A 27,972-nucleotide genomic window follows, 5' to 3' on the forward strand; every position below is an offset into this window, starting at 1 on the left:
TTTGAGTTCACCGACTCTGATCATATTTAGACAGGGTCGTAGTCAAAGTAGAAGTTCTCTCCTCCCTTCAGAGAAAGGTACCTCCTTCTTTGATGGCCCGTTCTTTCCACTGGGATCTCACTCGCAGAGATCTTCCATTTAGGTCTTCTTTTTTTTTTTTTTCCCAGGTGTCTTACATTGCCCACAGTTTTAGTCACATTCCCAGGAAGGGTGTGATGGTTAATGTTAGGTGTCAGCTTGACTGGGATTTAGGAATTCCTAGAGAAGTGGTAAAGTGTTACTGTGAGGTGTGTCTGTGAAGCTGCTCCCAGAGGAGACTGGTGTGTGAGTGAACCAAGCAGGGAAGATCTATGCTTAACGTGGCAGGCACCCTATAATTCCCAGGTCCCAGAAAGAAAATAAATGGCAGAAAGGTGGTCTCTCTCTTTCTCGCCCATCAGAACCCCAGGCTGTCTGGCTTTTGGACCCCAGGCTTAGGGGTTGGTGCCCATCCTCTTGATCCTCCTGGGTGTTCTCTTGGCCAGCAGCTCATTCTTAGAGGAGCCCTTTCTCTTAATTTTCACATAATTGGTCCTCTAACCTGCTCCCTTGCTCTCCTCTCTCTCTGCTTCAGTGGCAAAAGCCTCCTTGCTCTTTCTGCTAACCAGTCCCTCCCTTAGGACCTGCACACTCACGAATTATCTGCCTTAAAAACTCCCTGGCTATCTGCCCAGCTCCCTGAAGCCTTTAACATCTTCACACACATGTCACGTTCTCAATGGAGCCACCCTGACCATAAATATACATGCACAAACAACGGTTAAAGATGTTGAGACAGAGTCAGAGGGAAGGCAAGATGGCTGCGGACTTGTCAGCTGGATAGGAGTAGCAGGCAGGCGCCAAAGTGAGGCCCAACATGGCACAGTGGGGGTGCGGGTGGCAGGTAGGTCTGTGCACACATCCCTCTGTGTGCCAGTGACGACTGAGCTGCAGGTGGAACCTTCAGAATCAGCAGAGGCTGGGAGAACATTGTATCAGGTAAGCTCCCTTGGCCAGTATCCTGGTGGAAATGGCAGTATTTTTGGAGACATTCTCATGAAACCTTATGGAAGACACCATTACCACTGGCGGTAGGCAACCTCGTTCTGAAGACATGTGCTCAGAGCCAGGTTCAAATCTGCTCTGCCTTTGTAAGTTGAGTGACAGCAAGTTTAAGCTCTCTGAGCCTTGTCTGGAATGATGCAGCAGCAGCTACCTAACAAGACTGCATTCATATCAGTGACATATTGTCGTAGCTGGTAAGTGCTTCGCAAATGGCCTTATCATAGTTACTGATCATAATAAATGAGGCCACAACGAAAACGTTCAGACCCATTCATCTGGTCAAATAGTGCTCAGACGAGAACCGCCTAGAGAACGTGTTCCACTGTTTCCTGGCTCTCCTCTCCAGAGATTAAACCACAGACTGGGATGGGTCCGTGAGTTTGCCTTTCTATGTAGGCCATGGATAATGTCATTGCTGCTGGACTCTGCCCTCTTCTTTTATGGATGAAACCTTGATAAATAAACAGTTTCCTCAAGTCGAATAGCAGGCGATTGCAAGGCCTTGACCACAAGGCAGGTTTCCTGACTTAACACCCAAAGCTCATTTTGTTATCCCCTGTGCTTTCCAAGCCTAATTCTGGGCTTGAGAACCGAAATTCTTTAAACAGTCTCGGAAATGTGATTCTTACCTTACAAAGTTTACTGTTGCAAATAAGATGGACATAAAAGCCACAGTGTGAAAACCAAAATGTTTTGTTTCTCCACATCCAATCACGATGCCAAAGAAAGTGTATATTAAATGCTGGTAGACAGATGACAGCATCACCAAGAACCTAGGATAAATTAAAAAAAGAAAAATGATAATTTAAGCAGTGGAAAATATGCTTTAAATATTTTCCATTTCACATAAAAGCATGTATCTTGTATCTACCACTCTCCTCTTAATAGGAGTGCTTCCCTTGGGGCCGGCGCCGCAGCTCACTTGGCTAATCCTCTACCTGCGGCGACAGCACCCCAGGGTTCTAGTCCCCTCTCTTGGGGCTCTCTCTTACAGGTCACTGGGTAAGTATGTGTGCCCCCAAAACCATCTCCTTACAGATGATCTCAAGAAACAGCCACGTTTTAGTTTGCAGACACGAGCCGCGTTCTCGGATACGGCATTACACCAGTCAAGTACAAGGTCTGGCTGTAGGTGATTCCTCTCTCTTGATTCATGGATTACTACATAGAAAAGATGTGAGCGGGAGGGCCGAAAATTCCAGCGCTTGTTTTTCTGTGAATTCAGCAGTCACGAAATAACTGAGTTGAATACTCTTTTAAAAATCTCTCCACAGGACCTGAAAAATGCCTTACATATAACCAGATCCAAATAAAAACATAATTATTCACATTTATCATTAGTTTCTTATACAGTATGTCTGCCACTTCATAGTAAGTATCTTCTGAGAAGGGACTCATTTCCATAACCCCAAACCTAAAATGTAACATCCAGGCCACAGCAGACATTTTGAGAAAGGGTTGGTTGAGTGGGTGAAACAATAAAAATTGAGTGAATAGAATGTGTAATTTACAATGAAGCTTACAGACAGAGTGACTAAGCCCAGGAAACCGCCCAAATTCAGAAACACCACCAAGTGTACGTGTGTTCTATAAACTAGCTGTTCCTAAACGACTGGATTTTAAAAACCAATAACACTTTATCGACATGCACACAAACAGGTGCCAATTTATTTTATTTTGCCAAGTAGGAAAACAAAAAAAGGACCATCTTATATCCCTGAATTTTCGTAACAGGAAGGACATCTTGGACACCAAAAGTAGGAAGGATGTAATTTCAGAATAAGGGGTAGTTCTTTCAATTAAATAAATTGATTTTCATGGAAAAATTTGAGATTATGGTTTACTTTTCTCATTTCAATATTTGTTCTCATCCAATGAGAGAACTTTTACAACACAGTGGACTGTGATTTGGTAACCAATAATTCTGAAATAATTCTGTAATTCAGCATAGTCTTTCAGAGAATTACTGATTTATTTTTCTGTGAAGACAGCAAATGAACTTGCCTGTGCCCAGAGACAGCCATGGGACATTTCGCCTCACCAGGTGGAAAGGGTAGGTGAGAGCTGTTCTGGTGCTGCCTCTCCAGTATTTTTCTTTCCCAGATTAGAATACTGTCCTTCAAGCATCTTAAGAAGGAAACAAAGGGCCAGCACCGCGGCTCACTAGGCCAATCCTCCGCCTGCGGCGCCGGCACCCCGGGTTCTAGTCCCGGTTGGGGCGCTGGATTCTGTCCCTGTCGCTCCTCTTCTAGTCCAGCTCTCTGCCGTGGCCAGGGAGTGCAGTGGAAGATGGCCCAAAGTCCATGGGCCCTGCACCCGCATGGGAGACCAGGAGAAGCACCTGGCTCCTGGCTTCGGATCAGCGCAGTGCACCGGCCACAGCGCACTGGCCGCAGCGGCCATTGGGGGGTGAACCAACAGAAATGGAAAACGTTTCTCTCTGTCTCTCTCTCTCACTGTCCACTCTGCCTGTCAAAAAAAAAAAAAAAAAAAGAAAAGAAAAGAAAACAAAGGGGGGAAAACTCTTTTTTTTAATTTCCACAATTCAAAGTAATAAAATAATTAATATTGATAACTTTTTGTACCTTAAGTTTTTTTCAAATATAACAACTGGTATCAAAATTAATATTTTTAAGGATGAAAAAACTTAATGGGAGTTTTATTATTGTCCACAAAGGAAGGACTTTTTGTTTAAAAGATTTTTATTTATTTATTTGAAAGTCAGAGTTACACAGAGAGGAAAGGCAGAGAGAGAGAGAGAGGTCTTTCATCCGATGGTTCATTCCCCAATTGGCTACAACAACCGGAGCTGATCCGATCCGAAGCCAGGAGCCAGGAGCTTCTTCCGGGTCTCCCACGCAGGTGCAGGGGCCCAAGGACTTGGGACTTCTTCTACTGCTATCCCAGGCCATAGCAGAGAGCTGGTTCAGAAGTGGAGTAGCCAGGTCTCGAACTTGCACCCATAAGGCATGCTGGCGCTTCAGGCCAGGGCATTAACCCACTGTGCCACAGCACCAGCCCCAAGGAAGGACTTTTTAAGCCCCAAATTTCTTTCTATGAGATTCCAAATACACAGTAGGTAACTTACTTAGTAATTACGAACTCCATCTTTGGTTTAAAGCTTAAGGAATCCAAATTCAGTCCAACAGTGATTAAAGCAACAATGCCTGACATTCCGAAAAATTCCACTGGGGAGAAAAAAAATAAATGAGTAAAACTAAATGCAGTCACATCTGCACACTGAGACACTTAATCTTGACTGAAGAAACTTGGGAGCAGTATTTTTTGGAAGGCTGCCTCAAGGGATTGTCTTCACACTGTCGGCCAGGGGCTGGCAGACTTGTCTGTAAAGGTTCATATTGGTAAATCGTCGGTGGACCACCCAGCACCTGTGTCCACTCTGCAAAAGCAGCCACAGGTAACCGGCAAAGCAATGAGTGTCCCAGACAATCTTACTCACAGACACTGAAACCTGAATTTACATAATTTCCACAAGCCACAGAATATTTTCTTTAGTTTTATTTCAATCCATTTTAAAATACAAAAACCATTCCTAGTTAGCAGGCCACCAAGCCCTGCAGTAGGCTGCCCTTGAGGACAGGGAGTTGTGAACCAAGCTCAGCAGGTCCACAGCGACTGCGCTGCCTGAAGCCTGCTTTTCCTTTGCCTTAGACCTCCCTAATTAAAGCTGCACTTTGCTGGGCTCTACACAAATGCGTGGATATTGTGAACACCAGCAGTCCTAGACCGCAGAGTCTTCAACCAGCACGTTGCCAACACCAGGCAGAGAGGAACGCAAGAACAGGAAAGGTAGAATGGCAGAGTTTCGGAGCAGGGCAGAGCTGGGCGCTCCAGGGACGTGTCCTCCCATCCCCCTCCGTACCCTTTCTTCTGCAGGATAGGAATGGAACAACACGCCTCATCTGCTCTCGTGAGGATGAGCTTAGATCTCATTCAAAGTGCCTGGCACATTTCTAAAGCAATGACTAAATGGTAGTTATTATTGGGCTAGTGTTTTTCTCTATCGATTGCCTACTAACCTTGTAGATCTCACATTCCACAGCTATTAAATGTTTAATTAAATCCCTCATAGAATCAGCTGAAAAGCTTTTACGGTGCTGTTCAGTTAGCACAAAATAATCAGACCTCTTAATTCCGAAATACATTTGGATAAACAGTTGATTTTAACTGAATAGAGCTCAAATGATGAACTTCTTGGCTGCATATCTGAATGAAAACATAAAGAATCCCTGCTGTTTCATTAGATGACTTCCCTATATCAACTGGAAAAGCGGCATTTGAGGGTCAGGAGGCTTCTAATATGCAAGTAATGCTACAAGATTTAGGAAACCCCATTCCAGCCCTCTGCTTTCAACTCACAGAAGCACCTAAAGATTTTCTGCGAAAAGGGGAAAGGAACAAACACTATTTTACTGCTCTACCTTGAGCCCTGTAGTGGGCTGGTAAATGTTTAAAACCAGCTCCCTGGAGGTAAAACAAAAACAAACCATTTTCATTTGCGTATCTTTCAATTTCCATGGTGTAAGAATTCCCCCAAGACACCAAACACGATGTCACTGGAACCTAGAGTTGAGAAGAGATGTGCAAAACCAACTTTCGCAAGCCAGAAAAAGTTACCTGCAACACACCTGCAGAGTCACATAACACATATCATCTCATCAGTTCCTGCAGTACCTTCTGAAAATTATATCACACTTATGGCTGAAGAAACTGAAGCTTAGAGAAGTCAAGTGGTCTTCCCAACGTCGCTAAGCAGGTAAATGGTGCCCCCGTGATCTGAACTCAGGTCTGCCTACCCAAAAGGTCTCCAAGGACCATCGTCAGCTTATTCAGCCAGCATGTGTTCAACAGCTACCGGGTATGTCCAAGCCCTGAATCTGGCTGAGGGGAGATGGAAAAGAGAACAGGAGACAGACGGTTAAGCCAGAGCCTCCAGCTCAAGGAACTCGGTGTCTAGTAAAGAGATAGCCCGATTCAGCTTTTAGATTTTCTTCAGACTTTTAAGGCATCCTAAGAGCTTCACAGGGAAAGAAAAGGAGAGAGTTTTCAGTGAGTCATTTCTACAATTGCACTAATGCAGGACAGTGACACTGAGGTAGCAATTTGTCTGAAGAGGAAGCAGTGCCTCTGGGTAACTGATGGTGAAAAGAGGGGCAACTAGCCTCTTGCTGGCACCTGAGGTCTCTCACAGATAGCAGCCGCTTCCCTGGGAGCTGAGAGCAAAGGTGGACTTCCATGCTTGGGCCCCGGGTGCCGTGGGCCATGGGAACTGGTTACCTCCCTCAGGCCTGCTAACACGCTCATTCACAGTTTCACTGGGCTGAACGCTGAAGACGGCCCACCAGAGCTGGGTACTCTTACTCCTGCTTCTCTTCCAGACACAGATATACCCGTTTCTCCCTCTCTGCTCCTCCTCCTAGCCGCAGATAAGCATCACCGTTGTCACAATCTCCTCAGTGTGGTGCCCATGGAATTCAAGGCTACTGAGCTGCAAAGTCTCATTTTACAGGGGCGGTGCTCAGGGTCAGAGCGGCAGCGAGCAGTGTTGGCTCCTCTTCTTGGGCTTTGCCTGTGACTGTATATAAGGTCAAAGGGTAGGGCTCACAACAGAATAAGGAATAACCACAGAGAGGAATGCCAAGGAGGAGGGGCATGGAGTGGAAACAAAAAGAATGTTCAGAGAGCAGGAGCGAGCTAGAGATTCCCATCTAAATAATTGTTACCCAAGAATTAACAGAAGATGATAGTACAGCAGTAAGACTATGACAAGACACATGGAGGGGTCACAAAAAGAGAGACGTTGTTAGGAAGAAGCCACCGGATTTAAGGTCACAGGGAACTATAAAGTCTAAAGACAGCATTTCTTAGTATTTGTTTCTGCCTTACCAACGAAGAAAGTCATGTACACCATTGAAAAGCAAAGAATGACGTTAGTCAGCGTATTGCTAAAAAGGTCAGTCAATATGAACTGGATGATTCTTGAACACCAGTATCCACATATTGTACTTCCAAAGATGTCCAAGATGAGTCCCATGACTACGTGCAACTCTAAAAACAAAAGAAAATGACAAACAAAAGAAACTGAGATGTAACTTTGGTGTCTTGTTTATGGCACTTTGTCACTCCCCCTCTTCACAGAGGAACGACACAGGACCCTGCGCTGTTCTTTGGTCTGCTCGGCCCTCCCCGGGTTTGCTGCTGGTTCTTCCCGGGTTGGCTACCGTCCCTCCACCTCCGTGGAAGGGCAGTTCCCCCTAGCCACTTTCCCCACTTCCGCGGGGGAGAGGCACACCGCCGGCCGGCTCTCTCGGGGGCTGCTCAGGTGTTCCTTCTGATAGATGTTCCTGGTGCATGTTGTCTCTCTCCTCCTTTATAGTCCTCTTCCGCCAATCCCAACTCTGCTACCCACATGCCGAGTACGCTGCTCTCCTCCAATCAGGAGCAGGTCCTACAGTTTATTGGTTGAACTGGAGGCAGCTGTGTAGAAGCTGTTTCCTCCTCTCCCAGCGCCATATTGTGGGAGAGCAGATGCATAGAATAAGTCTTAATTCCAGTAACTTAGTCTAGTCCGAGTTGCTCCCCACAGCACTTCAGCCTGCTCTTGAGAGTTTGAGCTCTTCAGCAGAAGAGTGTCCCATGAAAGGGCTGGCAAGAGAGGCTCTCTCCGAAGACCCTTCCCCTACAGCCTACAGCTGGGCCTTTGTCCATGGACATCAGAGTTAAATATCCCCTGGGAGGCAGGCAGGAATAACAAACATGAGAACCCTGTGACAAACGGGAAAGTGAATGTCCAAACAGAAGACATCCAAATTCAGGTTTTTTTTTTTAATAAACTACAGCAGGAACAAGAAAACCACATTCAAGGTTCCTGCCAACCTGCAGTCAGTTTGTGACCTGTGCTCCCAGCCCAAGAGAATCTGGGAAGTGAATAGGAGAAATTTTCACAATAACTAAGGACACCAGCAGTAGTGAACATCAGGGCAGTGCCAAATGACAGGGTCCTAACTGACAAAAGTCGTCCCACTCCTAAATGTCTACACCTCTCATAGAAAAGCACGTCATACTTCTCCTTATCTAATAATATCTTTTCTCCTTTTCAAACTTTAAAGTTTATTTTCATTTTTATCTGAAAGGCAGAGAGACAGAGACAGAGAAAGATCTTCCATCCACTAGTTCATTCTCTGAAGCTCACAATGAGCCAGAGATGGGGCAGGCCAAAGCGAGGAGCCTGAAACAATCCAGGTCTCCCCCAGAAACCTATTAGGAGGACGCCTTTTCCTCCCTCATTCTGTGATTACCACCACCATCCCCCACCCCTTACTTGTCTACTAGTATCACATCTGGAAACCTAGCAAGGAAACACTGTCCATATCCTAGTGAGCTTTAGCCAATGGAATCCAGTGGTCACTTTGAGGGCCTGACTGGTCAGTTCTACATGAACCACTCTGCTTTCACCCTCACACCCAAATCCAGGGTCAAGCCTATTACCAAGATCCACTCCTTGAGATGCAGACTGACCCGGGAAAGCAGTAAATCCGAGCCAGTGATCAATAGTGTGTGTACACGCATGCATGTATGCACAGTGAAGGAGGTGAAAGGGAGAGTCTCTCAACATGTAAGAAACACAGAGCTGAGAACTGTTTTCTGCTACCTGATACAGCATGTTAATTGATCCAATAGTAAAACAGGGAAAGCTGTAAAATCTAGACATCTTGAATGCACTTTCATTTCAATAAGAATGATTTTAGAACACACACAGATCCAAAACATTCTCCTACCTCTAAACAGAGTAATGTGCATTGGGCTGCTCCGAAAAATTCCAAAAAAAATGGCTGTGAAACCACAAATGACCAGTGATTCTCCTCTAATGATATCAGTATACATTTTAGAGACTCCTGGAAAAAGAAATAAAAAGCATAATTAATGAAGAACATGAGAATTATGCTGTCACACGAGAAACAGGAAAAGGACTAGACCAGGAGAGAAGAAGAGCGCAGCCTTGACTGGCGCGCTGTTAGACAGCTCGGTCACCAGCGCTGAGCCTCTCCTTTGTGCCTGCTGCTTCCCGGATGGCAAAGGGACAGGGCAGTGCCCGCTTCGTGCTGCCCAGCGCCGCACTTGAGTTTCAGAATGAGACAAATGCTCCACAGGCACAGCGTGTGGCTCGAATAAACAAGAAGCAGACTCCAGAAGAAACTCGTTTTAGTCATACATACAAAGAATGGCTCAGCAAAATTCTACTCCTAGGTTTTCACAAAAGAGAATTGAAAATACATGTCCCCGGCTGGCGCCTCGGCTCAATAGGCTACTCCTCCGCCTTGCGGCACCGGCACACCGGGTTCTAGTCCTTGTCAGGGCGCTGGAGTCTGTCCCGGTTGCCCCTCTTCCAGGCCAGCTCTCTGCTGTGGCCAGGGAGTGCAGTGGAGGATGGCCCAGGTGCTTGGGCCCTGCACCCCATGGGAGACCAGGAGAAGCACCTGGCTCCTGGCCTCAGATCAGCGCGGTGCGCCGGCCGCAGTGTGCCAGCCGCGGCAGCCATTGGAGGGTGAACCAACGGCAAAGGAAGACCTTTCTGTCTCTCTCTCTCTCACTGTCCACTCTGCCTGTCAAAAAAAAAAAAAAATCACTAAAAAAAAAATACACGTCCCCACAAAAACATGCTCATGGAAGGTTTCTAACAGCGTTGTTCATAGCAGCCAAAATAGGGAAACAACTCAGTGTCCATCAGATGTTGAGTCGATAAACACATTCTTCCACAGAAAGAAAGAACTTAGCAATCCACTTTACAGCACGGATGAACCTGGAAGACCTTACAGTAAGTGAAAAAAGCCAGACACAAAAGCCACACACAGTAGTAGTCCCTGTGACCTAGTTTTGCTCTCCACAATTTCAGACACCTGCAGTCAACCGTGGTCCAAAAATATTAAATGGACAATTCCAGAAAAAAATTCATTCATTTTAAATAACTTACTACAGTATATCATTATAATTGTTTCATTTTATTATCGGTTATTATTGTTAATCTTTTATTGTGCCTAATTTATAAATTAAGTTTTATCATAGGTATACATACACAGGAAACATATTTTTAAAATTTATTTTATTTGGTTTGACAGACAGAGTTACAGAGAGAGGTAGATACAGAGAGAGAGAGGACTTCTAACCACTAGATCATTCCCCAAACGGCCACAATGGCCGGAGCTGAGCCGATCCAAAGCCAGGAGCCAGGAGCTTCTTCTGAGTCTCCCACGTGGGTGTGGGGGCCCAAGCACTTGGGCCTTCTACTGATTTCCTAGGCCATAGCAGAGAGCTGGATTGGAGTGGAGCAGCCAGGAGTTGAACCAGCGCCCATAAGGGATACCAGTGCCACAGGCCAGGGCTTTAACCTACTGTGCCACAGCGCTGCCCTGGAACAATTATTAAGAGTAAACTATCATCTGCAGCTTCAGGCATCCACTGGGGTCTCAGAAGGTATCGCTCACAGAAAGGGACATGACTATATTGTATGGCTCTATTTATATGAAGTTTCCAGAATATACGAATACATAGAAACCAAAAATAAATTGCCAGGGGCTCGAGTAGGTCAAATTCCACATCCAAATTTCCATCTGATGCCATTTTACTTTGGCCTAAAGGACTTCCTTTGGCATTTTCTGTAGTGCTTTTGAATGTCTAAGATAGTCCTTATTTCTCCATCATTTTATTTATTATTATTATTATTTTATTTAAAAGCAAAATTTATTTAAGTCAGAGACTTCCTGGTGGAGTGGCCAGGAGCGTGGCTCCAAGAAAGGCAAAACCCAAAGGAGCTGGTGGTAGTGGGGTCTTTAAGCGCGATTTTGGGGGGAAAAAAAAACTTAACAATCAGTTACAAGGCAGGGACAAAACCCATCAAAAGACTTGATCTGCTGCTGTGGCCCGGGAGTGCAGTGGAGGATGGCCCAAGTGCTTGGGCCCTGCACCCACATTGGAGACCAGGAGAAGCACCTGGCTCCTGCCTTCGGATCAGTGCAGTGCGCCGGCTGCAGCGCACCAGCCACGGCAGCCATTGGGGGATGAACCAGAGGAAAAGGAAGACCTTTCTCTCTGTCTCTCTGTCTCTCTCTCTCTCTCACTGTCCACTCTGCCTGTCAAAAAAATAAAAAAAAAAAAAAAGACTTGATCTGTAATCTTATTTAGTCTTATTTGCCGAGAGATGGGATACGTGATACGTAACTTGTTTTTGCAGTAAACCGTGAGCTCAGAAGGATGGAATAGCAGCTCTTTTGCTATTCTCATGGTAAAGCTGGAAGCTCCCAAGCAGTGGGGCAGGCACTTTGGCCTTACTGAAGATAACTTTTGGAGGAAGCAAGCATTTTGCACTCACAGTTTCCACTGGGACCAACCTGATTGCTTATTAACCTGTCTGACTCCTCACATTCTCTCCCCCAAAAGAATGGACCCTAACTTCTGTTAGGGGGTATGGGACAACTGACTGTGCTGGCTTCTTCAAGCTGAGTAGGGGCAGAGTAGAGATCAGCAGTAAAGACAGGGTTCTGGCAGGAGGTTCACCTTCACTTTCAAAGATATTTTGCTTGGGGCCAGTGTTGTGGTGTAGTAGGTTCGAGTCCCAGCTGCTCCACTTCCTATCCAGCTCCCTGCTAATGTGCCTGAGAAATCAGCCCCTTCACCCCCATAGGAGCCCCAGATGAAGCTCCTGGCTCCTGGCTTTGGCCTGGCACAGCCCCGGCTGTTGGCCATCTGGGGAATGAAACAGCAGAGGGAAGATCTCTATCTCTGTAATTCTGACTTCCAAATAAATAGACAAACCATTTTTTAAAAGAAGATGTTTCCTTGATTATAGAGATTTAAAAAAAAAAAAAAGACTTACTTATTTGAAAGTTAGAGTTATACAGAAAGAAAAGGAGAGGCAGAGAGAGAGAATGAGAGAGAGGTCTTCCCCTTGTCTAAATAAGCTCGAAGTCAGTGAATTCAAGAGGCTTCCGTAGCCTTGGAAACTCATGACTAGAGCCTAGGGAGATTTCTGACGCCATAAACAAGAGTGTCAAATTGTTAAGTCAACAACAGGAGTCACTGTGTACTTACTCCTCATGTGGGATCTCTGTCCTTAATGTGCTGTCCAATGTGAATTAATGCTATAACTAGTACTCAAACAGTATTTTACACTTTATGTTCTGTGTGGGTGCAAACTGATGAAATCTTTACTTAATACATACTAAATCGATCTTCTGTATATAAAGATAATTGAAAATGAATCTTGCTGTGAATGGAGTGTGAGAGGGAGAGGGAGATGGGAGGGGTGCGGGTGGGAGGGAAGTGTACAAGTGGCCCGGGAGTGCAGTGAATAACTGTACATTCATTCAAGAAAAACACAATCAAAGGAATATCCTGCTTCCTCCTGTCTGCAGGAGAAGTGAAAGAGACCCGTCCGACATACCGATGGTTCTCAGGGAGTTCACGGAGTGAAGAGGGTCTGTAATTCCCAGGATGATGCTAAACAGGAGGCAAGACTGCAGATCCCACGAATCGACATTGAATTTCAGGACCACATAGCCAATTATGATGAATGCTGTAGAAAAGCTGATTAACCCAGTTAGCAAGACCTGTGAAGCAATGCATGAACACATATTGAGTAACATCTAAAAATGGCAGGACTGCATTGATGCTTGTTCAAAGAATCAGATATGGGTTACATGTACACAGCTCCTCTGGAAAATAAGCTTTTAAGGTGGTCTAGCTTAACTGCTACCTCCGAGAAACCACCTCAAACCAACAGAATTCAGTCTTACTGTTGAAAAGATCAATTCAACATCTTGTTGCTATTTCAGTTAAGTAACTCTCATTATCAAAATGTTCTAAAACAATGCTTCCGTATAAAACATATCCTAGTTTCTTGAGTTGAAAAAAATTATTGCTGGCGTTATCATGCACAGCATATGATTCACACTTGAACAGCAAAGAACTAAAATATTCAGGAAAGAGCCCTCCTTTACCTTTTACCAACCTTTACTAAGAGTGAGGTCACGAAATGCTGAGATCAAGTGACTTATTTACTGTTCTCTAGTTTCTTTGAACACATTATTTGTGCCCAAGTAATAGAAAATGTTTATTTTCCAAAATTATCACTCAGGAAAAAAAGTACTATGTTATCCAGTCCTTTTCTTATTTTCCCTGTTTTTGTTCTACTTTCTATGAGGTTTCCAGGTACCCACAACTTTCCTCTTAAACCCTTTTGTTGAGTTACTTTATTTCAGATATCATATTTTCACTTTTCAGGACACTTCTGGCTCTTTATATCTTTTTACACCATCATGATCTTACTCCTTATTGTTTCTGTAAGTCTATTAGTTATATATATTTGAGAGTCTTCTCCTGTCCCTTACTTTTACTCAGAATGAATGCTGATTTTTATCAAATGTTTTTTCTATATTTATTGTGATGTCACGTGGCTTTTCTTCTTAAATCTCTTAAGAACATTATGAAATTCTTTAATGTGAAAGTAACCTTATATTTCTGATATAAATATAACTTGATGATACTTACTTAAAGCTTTATTTATTTAGGAGGCAGAATTACAGAGAGATAGGGAGTGCAGTGGAGGATGGGCCAAGTCTTTGGGCCCTGCACCCCATGGGAGACCAGGATAAGTACCTGGCTCCTGGCTTCGGATCAGTGTGGTGCACCGGCCGCAGCGCACTGGCCACGGCAGCCATTGGAGAGTGAACCAACGGCAAAGGAAGACCTTTCTCTCTGTCTCTCTCTCTCACTGTCCACTCTGCTTGTCAAAAAAAAAAAAAAAAAAAACCACTAGAGGAATACAGTTAGAGCAATGCGTAATGGTAAATGTATAACTTTAAATGCATGTATTAGACATTATTAAAGATAAAGTAACTTGAGGCCGGCACTGTGGCGCAGCAGGTTAATGCCCTGGCCTGAAGCACCAGCATCCAATATGGGCGTCAGTTCAAGAGCCGGCTGCTCCACTTCCGATCCAGCTTTCTGCTATGGCCTGGGAAAGCAGTGGAGGATGGCCCAAGTCCTTGGGCCCCTGCACCCACACAGGAGACCTGGAGAAGCTCCTGGCTCCTGGCTTCAGATCGGCACAGCTCCTGCCATTGCGGCCAACTGGGGAGTGCACCAGAGGATGGAAGACCTCTCTCTTTTTCTCTCTGCCTCTCTCTGTGTAATTCTGCCTTTCAAATAAATAAATAAATCTTTAAAAAAAAGTAACTGGAGAGAAACTAAATTTGAGGAACTGATACAGAGCACAACAAAGATAAAAAACATGCAAAACAATATATGAATACCATACTATTTAGTATATGCTTATAAAAACTGTCTTCATTGAGTTATACAATCATACCCCTTAATAATATATCCTTCTTTCCTCAATTTATGATCTTTGTCATGAATCCCACATTATTGATAGCAATGTATCCACTCCTGCTTTTCAAAAAATAGTATGTATGTGTGTATATATATATTTACATATGAAGCATATATGGCAAAATATTAACAATTGTTAAATATAAAATAAATTAATAAAATGAAATAATTTAACATACAACTAATGAGAATTCAAGACTGAAATAGGAGTATGGAAAATATTTCAGAGATAATGACCAAAATGTGTTTACAGTCAATAAAATACATTAACCCTCAGATTTGAGAAACACAAAACTCCCAGTATGAATAAATAAAAAGATAGCAACACTCACGAACATCATAGTGAAACTACAGAACACCGAAGAAAATGACACAGTCTTAAAAGAAAGAGAAGACAGGTACTTAGCAAAAGAATGACAATAATATTGATAACCATTTTTTCAAAAACAACAATGAAACTGCTACTATTCAAATTGAACAGAAATAGCACCTATCTTCTCAATAAATTGGGGGTTTTATATTCTCAGGTAATCGTTAAGTCCAGAATAAGCAACTTCACAACGGTATGCTGACGCTAATCACCTCCTACACCCAGGTTCTTCTTTTTTTCTCCTTTCTGAACAGCTGTCTTTAAGTGTGCATCCTCATTTTCACTATCTCAATCCCAGAATGAACCCTCCTCTTCCAGCCCACTAGAGGGCTCCAGGCAGACAGAGAGGTGGAAGTCAAAAACCACACGCCAGCTGATCGGGCTGCCTTATGGAGCTTTCTAAAAGTCTTATTTAGCAAACTTTTTTTTTTTAACTTTTATTTAATGAATATAAATTTCCAAAGTACGATTTATGGACTACAATGGCTTCCCCCCCATACCTTCCCTCCCACCCACAACCCTCCCCTTTCCCACTCCCTCTCCCCTTCCATTCACATCAAGATTCATTTTCGATTATCTTAATATACAGAAGATCAGCTTAGTATACATTAAGTAAGGATTTCAACAGTTTGCTCCCACACAGAAACATAAAGTGAAAAATAATAGATGATTTTTTTTAAATGATGATGAAATCAGATCAGACCTATTGTCATGTTTAATCCCAATGAGAGTCAAGTTGGGAGTTGATAATTTCTTTTCTTTTTTTTTTTTTTACAGAGGATCAGTTTAGTATGCATTAAGTAAAGATTTCAACAGTTTGCACCCCCATAGAAACACAAAGTGAAATATATTGTTTGAGTACTCGTTATAGCATTAAGCCTCAATGCACAGCACATTAAGGACAGAGATCCTACATGAGGAGTAAGTGCACAGTGACTCCTGTTGTTGACTTTACCAATTGACACTCCTGTCTATGGCATCAGTAATCTCCCTAGGCACCAGTCATGAGTTTCCAAGGCTATGGAAGCCCCTTGAGTTCTCCGACTCTTATCTTGTTTAGACACGGTCATAGTCAAAGTGGAGGTTCTCTCCTCCCTTCAGAGAAAGGTACCTCCTTCTTTGAAGACCTGTTCTTTCCACTGGGATCTCACTCACAGAGATCTTTTGCCAGAGTGTCTTGGCTTTCCATGCCTGAAATACTCTCATGGGCTTTTCAGCCAGATCGGAATGCCTTTAGGGCTGATTCTGAGGCCAGAGTGCTATTTAGGACATCTGCCATTCTATGAGTCTGCTGAGTATCTCACTTCCCATGTTGGATCACTCTCCCCTTTATTTATTCTATCGGTTAGTGTTAGCAGGTACTAGACATGTTTATGTGCTCCCTTTGACTCCCAGTCCCTCCACCATGACCAACTGTGAACTGAAATTGATCACTTGGAATAGTGAGATGGCATTGGTACATGCCACCTTGATGGGATTGAATTGGAATCCCCTGGTATGTTTCCAACTCTACCATTTGGGGCAAGTCAGCTTGAGCATGTCCCAAATTATACATCTCTTCCCTCTCTTATTCCCACTCTTATGTTTAACAGGGATCACATTTCAGTTAATTTTCAACACTTAAGAATAACTGTGTATTAATTACAGAATTAAACCAGTCATATTAAGTAGAACAGACAAAAAAACTACTAAGAGGGATAATGTATTAAGTTGTTCATTAACAGTCAGGGCTATGCTGATCAAGTCACTGTTTCCCATAGTGTCCATTTCACTTCAACAGGTTTCCTTTTTGGTGTTCAGTCAGTTGTCACCGATCAGGGAGAACATATGGTATTTGTCCCTTTGGGACTGAATTTAGCAAACTTTTATACACATTTCACCAGCCAAAGTGCCTTCAGAGGCTACTATAGCTGTCAAGGATGTGAAAAATATAGTATTTTACAGTGACCTACTGCTATAACAAGAATTGTAAGTTTCTGAAAAATTGTAAGTTTCTGTTGGTGAGAAAGAGAGCAAGAAAGCACGTTGGGTAAGCCATCAGCAGTGTTAGAAGTGTCTGGGCCGGAGCCACGGCTCACTAGGCTAATCCTCCGCCTGCGGCACCAGCACCCCGGGTTCTGGTCCCGGTTGGGGCGCTGGATTCTGTCCCGGTTGCCCCTCTTCCAGTCTAGCTCTCTGTAGCTCTCTGCTGTGGCCCGGGAGGGCAGTGGAAGATGGCCCAGGTCTTTGGGCCCTGTACCCACATGGGAGACCAGGAGGAAGCACCTGGCTGCTGGCTTCGGATCAGTGCAGTGTGCCAGCCATAGCGGCCACTTGGAAGGTGAATCAACAGAAAAAGGAAGACCTTTCTCCCCTCTCTCACTGTCTAACTCTGCCTGTCCAAAAAAAAAAAAAAAAAAAAAAGTGTCTGCCACAAAAACAGAAATACAACGTAAAACTTCTAAACAAGTAAAAGGTACAAGAGAATACAGAAAAGTGAATCAATTCAAGTGACTAAAAAAGAGAATAGGGAAAAACAGATAAAGCACGGTATATACAAAATATAAAATGTATGAGGAAAAACCCTTATCTATTTATTTGAATTTTAATTTATTTTAACGCACATACAGTAGCAGTGGCTCTTTCGGCGTTCAGTTATGTGAGTTTGGTATATGTACGTGCAGTCACATGATGACAACCAAGATGAAGAGACAAAACAAGATTAATAAGAGAGCTGTCACTCTCCAAAATTTCCTCAGGTAGTAGTCAATTCCTTCCCTTGCCGCAAGACCCTGATAATCAATGATTTTTTTTTTTCTCCAGACCTATGGTTCTGCTTTTCCTAGAAGGTCTGTGAATGGGACTACGCATTAGGTACACTTCTGAGTCTGGTTTCTTTTTCCCAGAAGAATGCATTTTAAATTCCCCCACGTTGTACCTGTAACGTTCCATTCCTTTACTATCAGAGTAACACAGTATTCCCATATAAGATGACCACACTGGTTTCTTTCTTCACCACTGAAGACTATAGGAGTTGTTCCCTGACTTTTGAGATTATGAATAAAGTTGTCATAAAGATTCACATGGAGGTAAGTTTTCACTTCCCCTAGATAAGTACATAGGACTGGGATTGCTGGATCATAAAAGTATATGTTTAACCTTTAAGAAACTCCTAAACTGTGTTCCATATGGTTTTGCATTTTCACCAACAATGCATAAGTGCTTCGAGTTCTCCGCAAGCTCTTCAGCACTTGGTGTTACCACGTTTGCTGCTGTTGTTGCCAATCTAACAGGCGTGTTGTGGTAGCTCATTGCAATTTTGTCTCTCCCTAATGACTTAGGATGCCTGTATTACAACACATCTTCCTTGTTGTCTCAAATCTGTTTAAATCTTTTACCCTTCTAAATATATTTCTAATCAGTATTTAAAAATTTTTTCCATTTATTTTCATTTTATTTGAAAAGCAGAGAGATGGAGAGACAGAGACTGACAGAGAAACCCAAAACCTGCATAATCCAGGCCGGGACATGCCAAACCCAGAGCCAGGAGCTCAGTCAGGGCCTCCCATGTGGGTGGCAGGGACCCAAGGATTGAGCCATCACCTCCTGCCCCCCAGGTGTGCACTAACAGGAAGGTAGAACTGGAAGCAGAGATGGATATGGATCAGGCACTCCAAGTAGTGTCTTAACCACTGCACCAAATGCCCATCCCCACAATAAGATTCTGGATTAAAACTAGTGTAGTTTTTTTTTTTTTTAATAAAGAAGAGATTCTCAACCTGAGTAAAATAGCAAACTATACCTGTATGCTGTCAGAAAGAAATCTAAACATAAGAACACAAAAAACTTGAAAATAAAAGAAGCAAAAATTATAGCAAACAAACACTAGCCAAAAAAAAAAAAGTTGATTATAACTACAGTACTACAAGATAAAATTGACTTACGACAAATCATATTGTTTGGGATGAAAAGGTAACCAAATAGTGAAAAAAAAATTAACTGGGAAATAATACTGTGGGCACTTAATCACAACCTCTATTTATACAGAGTAAAAACTGACACAATTACAAGTCACTGATGAATCCACAATCATGGCGAAGCTTGTTAGATTCAGTTGAAAACAATCTTGGCAAACATATAAAAGACTGAACCTCATACTCAAAAAAACCCTGCTGTACAAATTTATAGTCCTGTATTAAACAATTAGAGAACATACATTTCTGGAAAATAAACAGAATACTTGGGAAATGTGATCATGTATAAAGCTATAAAGCAAATCTCCACAAATCACAAAAGTTGATATACAAACCACATGCTCAAATTGCAATGTGGTAAGAAAAATGATAATAAAAATTTATAATTGGAAAATTTAAATAACTTCTAAATAATTAATGAGTCAAAAGAAAGCATAAAAATTTAGAATTAAATTATAATCAAAAAATAAAAATGTGTAGGATGCAGCTAAAATAAATTGCATGAAATATCAAATATTAAAATATCAAAAAAGCCAAAAATCAATCAAATAGTATTATTTAAAATGTCAGAAGAGCAGAATAAAAATCAGAGAAAGTTAATGTTACAGGAAATCAAAAACAAAATAATCCAACAAGCAGGAAGAAGAAAAAAAAAAAAGAGAGAAGGCACAAATAAAATAATTTTAGCAGTAAAAACAGGGGCAAATCTATGGATACAGTGGAGATGGAGTCAAGTGTGGGCTAGCATCCCGGTTCTGCCACTCATCAGCCTTGCTTGTGAATTCTGACATCGGTTTGCACAATGGAGAGATTTCTTCACGTACATGGTCACAGTGGTCACTCAGTAAGTATTAGCTCCATTCCCCTCCTCTCAATTATTTTTTAGCTAGTAGTTCTGCAGAATGAAGAGAGTATAACAACTAAAAATAGAAGGGTTTTGAATTATTACTCTTTTGTATAGACAATAATACTCTCCATCAACATGAATAGCAAAAATCGACCATAATTTGTTTTAAAATGTGTTGTTACCTGCCAAATTATATTCTTGAGTATATAAAAGTCCACTTCAAGGGCAGCCATAAATATAATTATAGGCAAAAAATAAGAAAAAAGTGAAAAGCTTGGTGTTCTTAGAAGAGGGTAGACAATTTGGTGCACCTAAAATAACAAAGGCAAACAAGAAATTAGATTACTGCCATTTTCAAGTACTAGAAACTAGGTTGATGCTATGGCAACCAATTTAAAATTTAGAATATTCTTATTTGCAATTAATGAGAGATTATCTCCTGGGGGTTCTATGAAGACTGCATGATTTACCTGTCTAGGTGGGTTATATGTATAATCCTCTATTCACCAGAAAATTCTGTGAGTTATGGCTACATAACTCATTGTTTGTAGTATATAATCAGTGTTCTCAAAATTTGGTATGCCTATAATTGATGATTTCTAAGATGATTTCCACTGATTCACAAAATTTTTTAAAGATTTATTTATTTATCTGCAAGGCAGAGATACAGACAGAGATGGAGAGAGGAAGAGACAGAGAGAAATCTTCTATCTGCTGGTTCACTCCCTGTCGGGGACCACGCAGCATGTGACCTCTTAGTTGAGAGACAGGGCTGGACAGGCCAGACCTGATAGTACTGATAACGCAATCTTGTGTGACCTTGTGCCTTAAGGCTTTGTAACCTCTCCCCTACTTGCATTAGCATTGCAGCTACAAGATAAGCCCCTCCTCCTTCCCCCTCCCGATACCCTGCCTCGATGATATATAAGTGTGTGGTTGAAAAATAAAGTCGCAGCTTGATCGGCACCTGTCTTGCTGCCATCCTTGTGTCTCCTGTCCCTTTCATTTCTCCTTCTAGGTGCTCGGCCCCAGTTGCTGTCCCGCGGGACGGGACAACTCCCCAAATGGCCACGATGGCTAGGGCTGGGGCAGGCCAAAGCCAGGAGCCAGGAGCTCATTCCAGGTGTCCCGCATGGGCGCAGCGCCCCAAGCACTTCCACTGCTTTCCCAGTTGCATTAGTAGGGAACCAGATCGGAGATGGAGCAGCTGGGACTCAGGCTGGTGCCCAGACCGGATGCCGGCACTCCAGCCGGAGCACGGCACAGCCCCTCACAAAATTTTTTTATTTGTGAGATACTTATTTTAATTTGTATTACATTGGGCAAAGAATCTTACATAGATGTTTGTTGTCTTACAATCATTTGCTTAGGACTTTAAAAGCTTTCTACTGACAGGAAAATAATACTTAGGGCCGGCGCCGTGGCTCACTAGGCTAATCCTCCGCCTTGAGGCGCCGGCACACCGGGTTCTAGTCCCGGTCGGGGCGCCGGATTCTGTCCCGGTTGCCCTCTTCCAGGCCAGCTCTCTGCTGTGGCCCGGGAGTGCAGTGGAGGATGGCCCAGGTGCTTGGGCCCTGCACCCCATGGGAGACCAGGAAAAGCACCTGGCTCCTGGCTCCTGCCATCGGATCAGCGCGGTGCGCCGGCCGCAGCGCGCCGGCCGCGGCGGCCATTGGAAGGTGAACCAACGGCAAAAGGAAGACCTTTCTCTCTGTCTCTCTCTCTCTCTCTCTCTCACTATCCACTCTGCCTGTCAAAAAAAAAAAAAAAAAAAGGAAATAATACTTAGAAAACAGTATGGTTTGTATATTTTGGACATATCATGAAGGCTTTACACCGATTAATAGAAAACACAACAATGATTGACGTGCTGCAGATATTCTGTCCTAAAAAATTTATTCTGAGCCAATCAATTGGGTAACCTTCATTACTTAACAATCTCTTTGGGTCTCAACTTCCCCATCTGTGAAATGGAAATAGAATGCCTATTTTCACTGTGTTGCTGCACGAACACAAGAGCTAATATGTTAATAAACTAATACAAAGCACTAAAAAGGAAGCCTGGCACATGGCAAATACGAGATGTTAATAGTAGCAGCAGCAGCAGCAGTAGCAGTAGTAGTAGTAGTAGTATTTCAGAAGACTGAGAAAAGCTTTTACAATCCATTTTAAAAATTCAATTAAGAAAATAAAAGGATGGGTGGAGGTAATGTACTATGATCACATTGCTCTGCAGTTGAAAATAGGAGTTAAAACCAACTTGAGACATTGATGAATTTTTCCATGTGTCTATATTATATGTTATATAATGTATGATTTACATTCGATACGGTAGAAAAGAGTAATCACACTTAATCACAAAATTAACTGTTGGCTTTGGTGACTAGGGTCTCTACAAGTGTTAAAGAAAATGGCAGAGAAGCCAATGTCATGTACAGGCAAGAAAAGAGCAAGTTTCCAAGCGCGCGTGATGAAGAACCTAAAAACCAAATAAATCTTCCTCGCTTCTGGATCACTGACGTATCTGAAGCTGTCCTAACTTATGTCCCCTTTATTGTGTGGCCTTTCATTTTTAAAAATTTTAAGGCCAGATGAAATTTTTTGAGTAGGTCTTCACACACACACACACACAAAATACTCCATACATTCAAAGGTGGTAGAGTGAGAGTAGACCTTCTTCTGGGTATTTGTCCTTTAACTTACTCTCCAATTTACAGTACCTCAACCAAATGGTAGGCCAGTTGTCCTATCACAAATCCTGATAGAGAAAGAATCGTCAAGACAATGACTTCTGAATTCTTTAAACATATCCTCAAAAACCCTAAAAAATATACAGGTAAGTGTTAAACATAATTTCAGAATAGTTTCATTAACATCACTGTGTCTAGCTATTTAATTTTAACCTTCCTCTGTGACGTATCATTGTGAATGAGTGATCGACCAGTTATAAATGCTATCTCTAATTATAAGACACATGTAATGAAGCACCTCTCACAGATGAACTTGGGAAATATTGAAACTTCCAGTCTCCCATTTGTTCACCTACTGACACGTTAGGATCACTGTATGAGATTCTTACCAATGGATCTGATGATGAGAAATTATGAAAAGCCAAACTTCATATCTATATAGTATATCTTATATTGATAATACTCATTCTAAGCTAGAGCAACATATTTTGTAATATTCCTTAGATCCATAAATACTTTTTTTTTTTAAAAAAAAGGCTTACTTGTTTATTTGAAAAGAAGAGTGGCAGGGAGAGACTCCATCTACTTTATCCATCTACTGGTTCACTCCCCAACTGCACACAACAGCCAAGGCTTGGCCAGGCTGAAGCTGAGAGCCAGAGTCCATCCAGTTTGCCCATTTCTGAGCCATCATCTGCTGCCGCACAGGTGCACTAGCAAGAAGCTGGATCGGAAGTGGAGGAGCTAGGACTCTATATATCCCAGGCACTCCAATATGGGTTGCAAGTATCCCAAACCATGGCTAAGTCCACCACACCACAAGGCCCAACCCCAGAAATACTGACCTCTGATTGTATGGGGAACAAAATGGCCTTTCCCATAAAAGTGACACACTTCCTTGTCTTGAACTCTCTACTCTATCCAGTGTTATTCAGTTCACTCCCTCCAGAGAAAATATATAGACTGTTATGATCAGGGCAAGTCATTGGTATCCCAGATTCTCCATTTCCTGTCTTCAAGCTGCAGGTCAAACCAAATCAGTATATATCTATGCATACTTTTTATGTATAAAAAAAGAAACGTTCACACTATTTCTGCAGTGCCCTTTTTTTTTCTATGAAAGGATCTAGAACTGCTGAAGCTCATTGTCATCAGCACCTTGTGGTACCTAAATGCACCAAGGTCATTAGTAAACATTTCACTCCCTAATATAATGGGTAAAACTAAAATAGTTGTTTATGTGTACTTGGTTCTTGTTTGTTCCTTAATAGCCTTCCTAGTTCCAGACAGAATTCTAAACTAGCTTACATTTCCCCCACATACATTTTTCAAAAGGGGTCTAGACACTGTAGTCACTAGCATCGAGTCGTGGAATAAAGCACATGTGTGGTGGACAATGTGAATATTAGCCACTGAAATGCTGAACTCCTAATCATTATGTAAGAGGCCCTTATCTGCGGAGCCTTTTCCCTAATTTCCTGCTGGAGGATAGGTGGGTAGTTCATCTTTCCTGAAGAAAAAGCACATCAAAACCATGAGAAAGCAGACAAGATTAATGACGTCCATTATGTATATTGTGAACTGTTAGGTCAGGGCGCTCTCGGTCTGTTTGCCCAGTTGTCCTCCTATCCTCTCAGCTACCTTGATCAAGTTAGGCCTGGCCAGGCACGCAGCTAAGACTTGCCTTCCTCCTCACTACCAGGGAAACCTGGTCACACTGGGTAGCTCTACCCACCACTCTGCATCCTAACTGTTTGTTTGCCTGTCTCCCCACGAGAGGGCTTCTTGAGCTTAACAATGATCTTATGTGCCCACAAACTGTTACTGAATACAGGAGCACAGAATAGATGCTGGACTGATGGCATTTCCTCCCATCTTATTGTTTCACTGGGCCCCTTCTGATGTAGTTGTGAATGCTTTCTGCACGAGAAAATGTTCAAGGAGTAGAAGAGAAATGCATTTCATCAAATAACCACCTACCTCCCAAGACAATAATGGAACACACAAGCATGGGGAAATGTTCCTTTTTGACAAGGTAGTCAGCTGACCTCCCACAGAGTAAATCGGGTCTGTTAACATCTTTCTGTGACCAGAAGGAAGAATTCATTTTTGCCACGGCTTTCCCAGATCTTACTTGGTGGACTCGTACATGTTATTACTGACACTCTCACTACAGCAGACTGACCTGCTACAAACACACACAAAAAAGAGAAGAAAATGAAACCTGAAAGCACCTAACTCATGTACACTCTTTCTACCTAAGAGCGTACCAGTCTTAGATCTTAGCACATCTCTTCCTGTCACAGGGCACACGTGAACTTCTCCTGTGCCTCCTGCTCTGAGAACATTTTATAGGCACATGACAGCAGTGTCAGTACACAAATATGGGAGAGGGGCTGCATGGATCGCAGCACCTATGCTTACGCATTATCCATTAGATGATGTGTTTGCCTTCCCTAGAAGACAGGGAGTTGCTCAGAGGTCAAGGGTGAATGCTAACTTTCTTAAGTCTACGTGCATGGTTTATGGCCCAAGAAAGGCTCTCCATAAATGCCAGATGAGCTGAGCTCGTTGTAGGGGAAGCAGCAAGGATAAATGTCATGTCCCTCATTCTCTCTAGCTGCAAATCACTCTGGAATTTCATTTTTCCTCTCTGCCCACTTCAAACCCAAAATGGCCAGTGAGAAACAAGGTCAAAGTAGTCACCCCAGTGAAAGTCAGGAATGAGACAGGGGCAAATAAACCTGAACACAACGGAAAAGGCGAAAGCCGAGGTTTGAACACCTAAGTGTCTGAGTGAATTAGAAAAAGTCCCCGTCCTCGGAGCAATGAACTTGATGCTGGTGCACATGGCTTGGCACGTGACCAACAGGCTGAATTTCAATACCACTCTCACCTGGTTCCCTGGTACAGGACGCAGGCTGCACAAATTAGTAGTAGTTCTGAAAAGGATTTGGTCCAACTTATTTTTCCTTGCAGTCAGCCTTAACCTGAAAACTCCTAGAGGTTCCTAAAGTATCTCCATTAATATTTAAAGCTTTTCTTGGGTCCTATTTTGTACTTGTTTGGGTCTAAAGGTCACAATGATTTGAAGCAGACAATATGCCAGAAATGAGATTTAAAATGTCACATCTTCAAATCATGTCACTTGTCCCTCAACAAACCTTTCAGTGCCCTGGCAGCTTCAAACCCTGCTTCCTACTTGTTGATGACCCTCAGACAGGTTCTTCAACCTACCAGATCAGAGGCACATTCTTCCAAACCTAAGCTGATTCAGAGTTGAAATCAAGATAAAAGCTCTCAAAGTCCCAAAGAACGATATTCAGCTCTGTGTCTGTTTGCCAGGAACAACATCACCAACTGCTATCATGCCAAGAGCAATTTTCATGCTTACTTCCTATTGGCTTCTGGTCAACCTGCTTTCATTCTGATTGGCCACATTCACAATCCCCACCCCCGATCCAGAAGAAGCCAAGTGATCTAGTTCCAGGGAAGTTTGTATGTCTCAATGCCTAAACTGGGTCTACACCAGCAACTGTTTTAACTGATTTCTTCTGCATGACATAATGACATAATAGTTGAAATAATAAAAGATATTAAGCATGTAGACAAAATCTCCTTCTGTCTATTTTATCTACATACAATCTCTTTTTCTTATGCCATTCCTATTAGGTTCAGCCATTCAACATGGACCTGTCTCCTCTCTTTTGCATTCAACCTTTTCCATTTCCTTTTTCTACCTTTTCCATTTCCTTTTTCTACCTCTCCTTCCTTTTCAGTGTTTCTCACACCCATCTTCCTCCAACTCCTCTTAGTCTTTGACTTCTTGTCTTTAATTTGAAAACAAATGCATCCCAAATTCTGTGATGCCTCAAATCTAATCACTACAAACAAATATAGCATAAATGCTAAAAAATGATCATTAATTCTCAATTTATCTGTTACTTTTCAAAGAAGTTATTACTGATCATGAAATGCCACTCTCATTCCTGTGTCTCAGTAATCAAGGTGGCTGCACGTCCTCTTCTCAGGGCGTCCAGGAGAACATCACAGCAGCAAGATTACAAAATCTATCAGTCTTCTCCATCACTATGGATTAAGGAATCTCTAACAAATGGAAGCCCCAATTTCTATTTCAGGCTAACCAGAGTTTCAAGCAACAGTTATACGTCTCCCACAGACTGTAACCATGACCTTTGGTGCCATATACTACACCTCAAAATTTTCTTTTTTGTACAGATGGGTATAGTTCTTTTAAGCCCCTGACCCTAGCACTGCCATAAATTTCAAGAACCATGCAAAAAAAAAAAAAAAAAAAAACAGTTGTCTCATTCTAAGGCTCTCTCCTGAAGGATCTATTCCTTACTCTTTCCTACTGCTTTTCCTTAATTCAACCAATTATCAACTTCATTATCCTTGTTCTCATTTTCATCTCCACCTTATATATATATATATATATATTGATTGTAACCCTGACTTCTCTCTACATTATTTTTGACTCTTTCCTCAGCTACACTGCCTCAACATTCCAGCTTCTACATAGTTCCTAACCTACTGATCCAATTGGCTCACCTAATCCTAACATGTAAGACTCCTGTGGCCTTAATTTAAGTTTCAAAATTCAGATTCCCCACTGCATTTAGAAAAGTTCTCAGACTCAGGAAAACTCAGCCAGAATTCAGAGTCCTCTAGTCTACATATGGTTCTGAAAGCTAGAGATGGCACATAACTAAAATGGAGACATGACCAAATTCCCATATATTACAACCTTTACCATACAGTTTTAAAAAGGCAAAAAAGAATTTACATTTCACCATTTTTGATAGAATCAGCTGAAATAGACTTTGGTAGCTCTGGGGAGTTGAGGGAGGTTTCCCCAGTATACTCCTTCAAACCCACATCTTCTGATAATAGACTTTACTATTTGGCTGAGATAGGCATATAACATAGATGGGTGATACTAGTTTCCTATCCTCTTTATGCTCTGATTGGTACAAAGGTGGGCATGGGACTCAGGATCAATCACATGGTTCCTTGAGTTGACATATTCCATTAATTCAAGAGGGCTGTTCTACTTCAATTTGTAGTTAGCCATGAAGATTACTGTCTAGTGCAGCCAGAGGTCAACTCTCCGGCTGCTTGGAAAAAGTCCACCTAAAGTCAGGAAGCTTCTGTGAGGCCCCACCTTATATATTTCTCAGGTCTTAAAAAATGACCTTACAGCCTCTCCCAGGATTTTATCTTTTCCTGCAAGCCATTTCTCAATTTTAAAACATTTGCCAATCTAGAGAGGCTAGGAATGAGGAGCAATTTTATTTTCAAACCCAGTTAAGTACTGGTTCCTTTACATCTCTTTTTCCTCCAGAAATGTTTTATTTAAGGAATACAAACTTCATGCATTTCATAATTACAACTTTGGGAACATAGTGATTCTTACCACTATACCCACCCTCCCACCACACTCCCACCCCCATCCTCCTCCCTCTCCTATTCCCATTCTTATTTTTCCCTAAAATTTTTTTTTTTTTTTTTGACAGGCAGAGTGGACAGTCAGTAAGAGAGAGAGACAGAGAGAAAGGTCTTCCTTTGCCGTTGATTCACCCTCTAATGGCCACCACGGCT

The 27,972-nt window shown here is 42.4% G+C and overlaps 1 protein-coding gene across 8 annotated transcripts in view; it reads right to left on the reverse strand.

Annotated features, from left to right (window-relative positions):
• The window catches only part of SLC9C2 (solute carrier family 9 member C2 (putative)), an 85,987-nt gene extending 59,322 nt beyond the window's left edge, over positions 1-26,665 (reverse strand). For 4 of the 8 annotated variants that reach the window (XM_070077131.1, XM_051856935.2, XM_051856937.2 and 1 more), the window contains exons 1-9: positions 25,588-26,665; positions 24,331-24,538; positions 22,381-22,481; positions 19,843-19,971; positions 12,542-12,707; positions 8,883-8,999; positions 6,991-7,152; positions 4,172-4,271; positions 1,713-1,856 (exon numbers count right to left, since the gene is read on the reverse strand). In XM_070077131.1, coding sequence (XP_069933232.1) covers positions 1,713-1,856; positions 4,172-4,271; positions 6,991-7,152; positions 8,883-8,999; positions 12,542-12,707; positions 19,843-19,971; positions 22,381-22,481; positions 24,331-24,457 — 1,046 coding nt within the window. In that variant the 5' untranslated portion in view covers positions 24,458-24,538; positions 25,588-26,665. Of the gene's footprint in view, positions 1-1,712; positions 1,857-4,171; positions 4,272-6,990; positions 7,153-8,882; positions 9,000-12,541; positions 12,708-14,822; positions 14,847-19,842; positions 19,972-22,363; positions 22,482-23,195; positions 23,371-24,330; positions 24,539-25,587 lie in introns of those variants that run through there. The other 4 variants (XM_051856934.2, XM_051856938.2, XM_051856939.2 and 1 more) reach the window with 4 other exon arrangements.
• Positions 26,666-27,972: the final 1,307 nt, after the last annotated feature.

Source organism: Oryctolagus cuniculus, chromosome 7, assembly GCF_964237555.1.
Source record: "Oryctolagus cuniculus chromosome 7, mOryCun1.1, whole genome shotgun sequence".
NCBI classification, from domain to species: Eukaryota; Metazoa; Chordata; class Mammalia; order Lagomorpha; family Leporidae; genus Oryctolagus; species Oryctolagus cuniculus.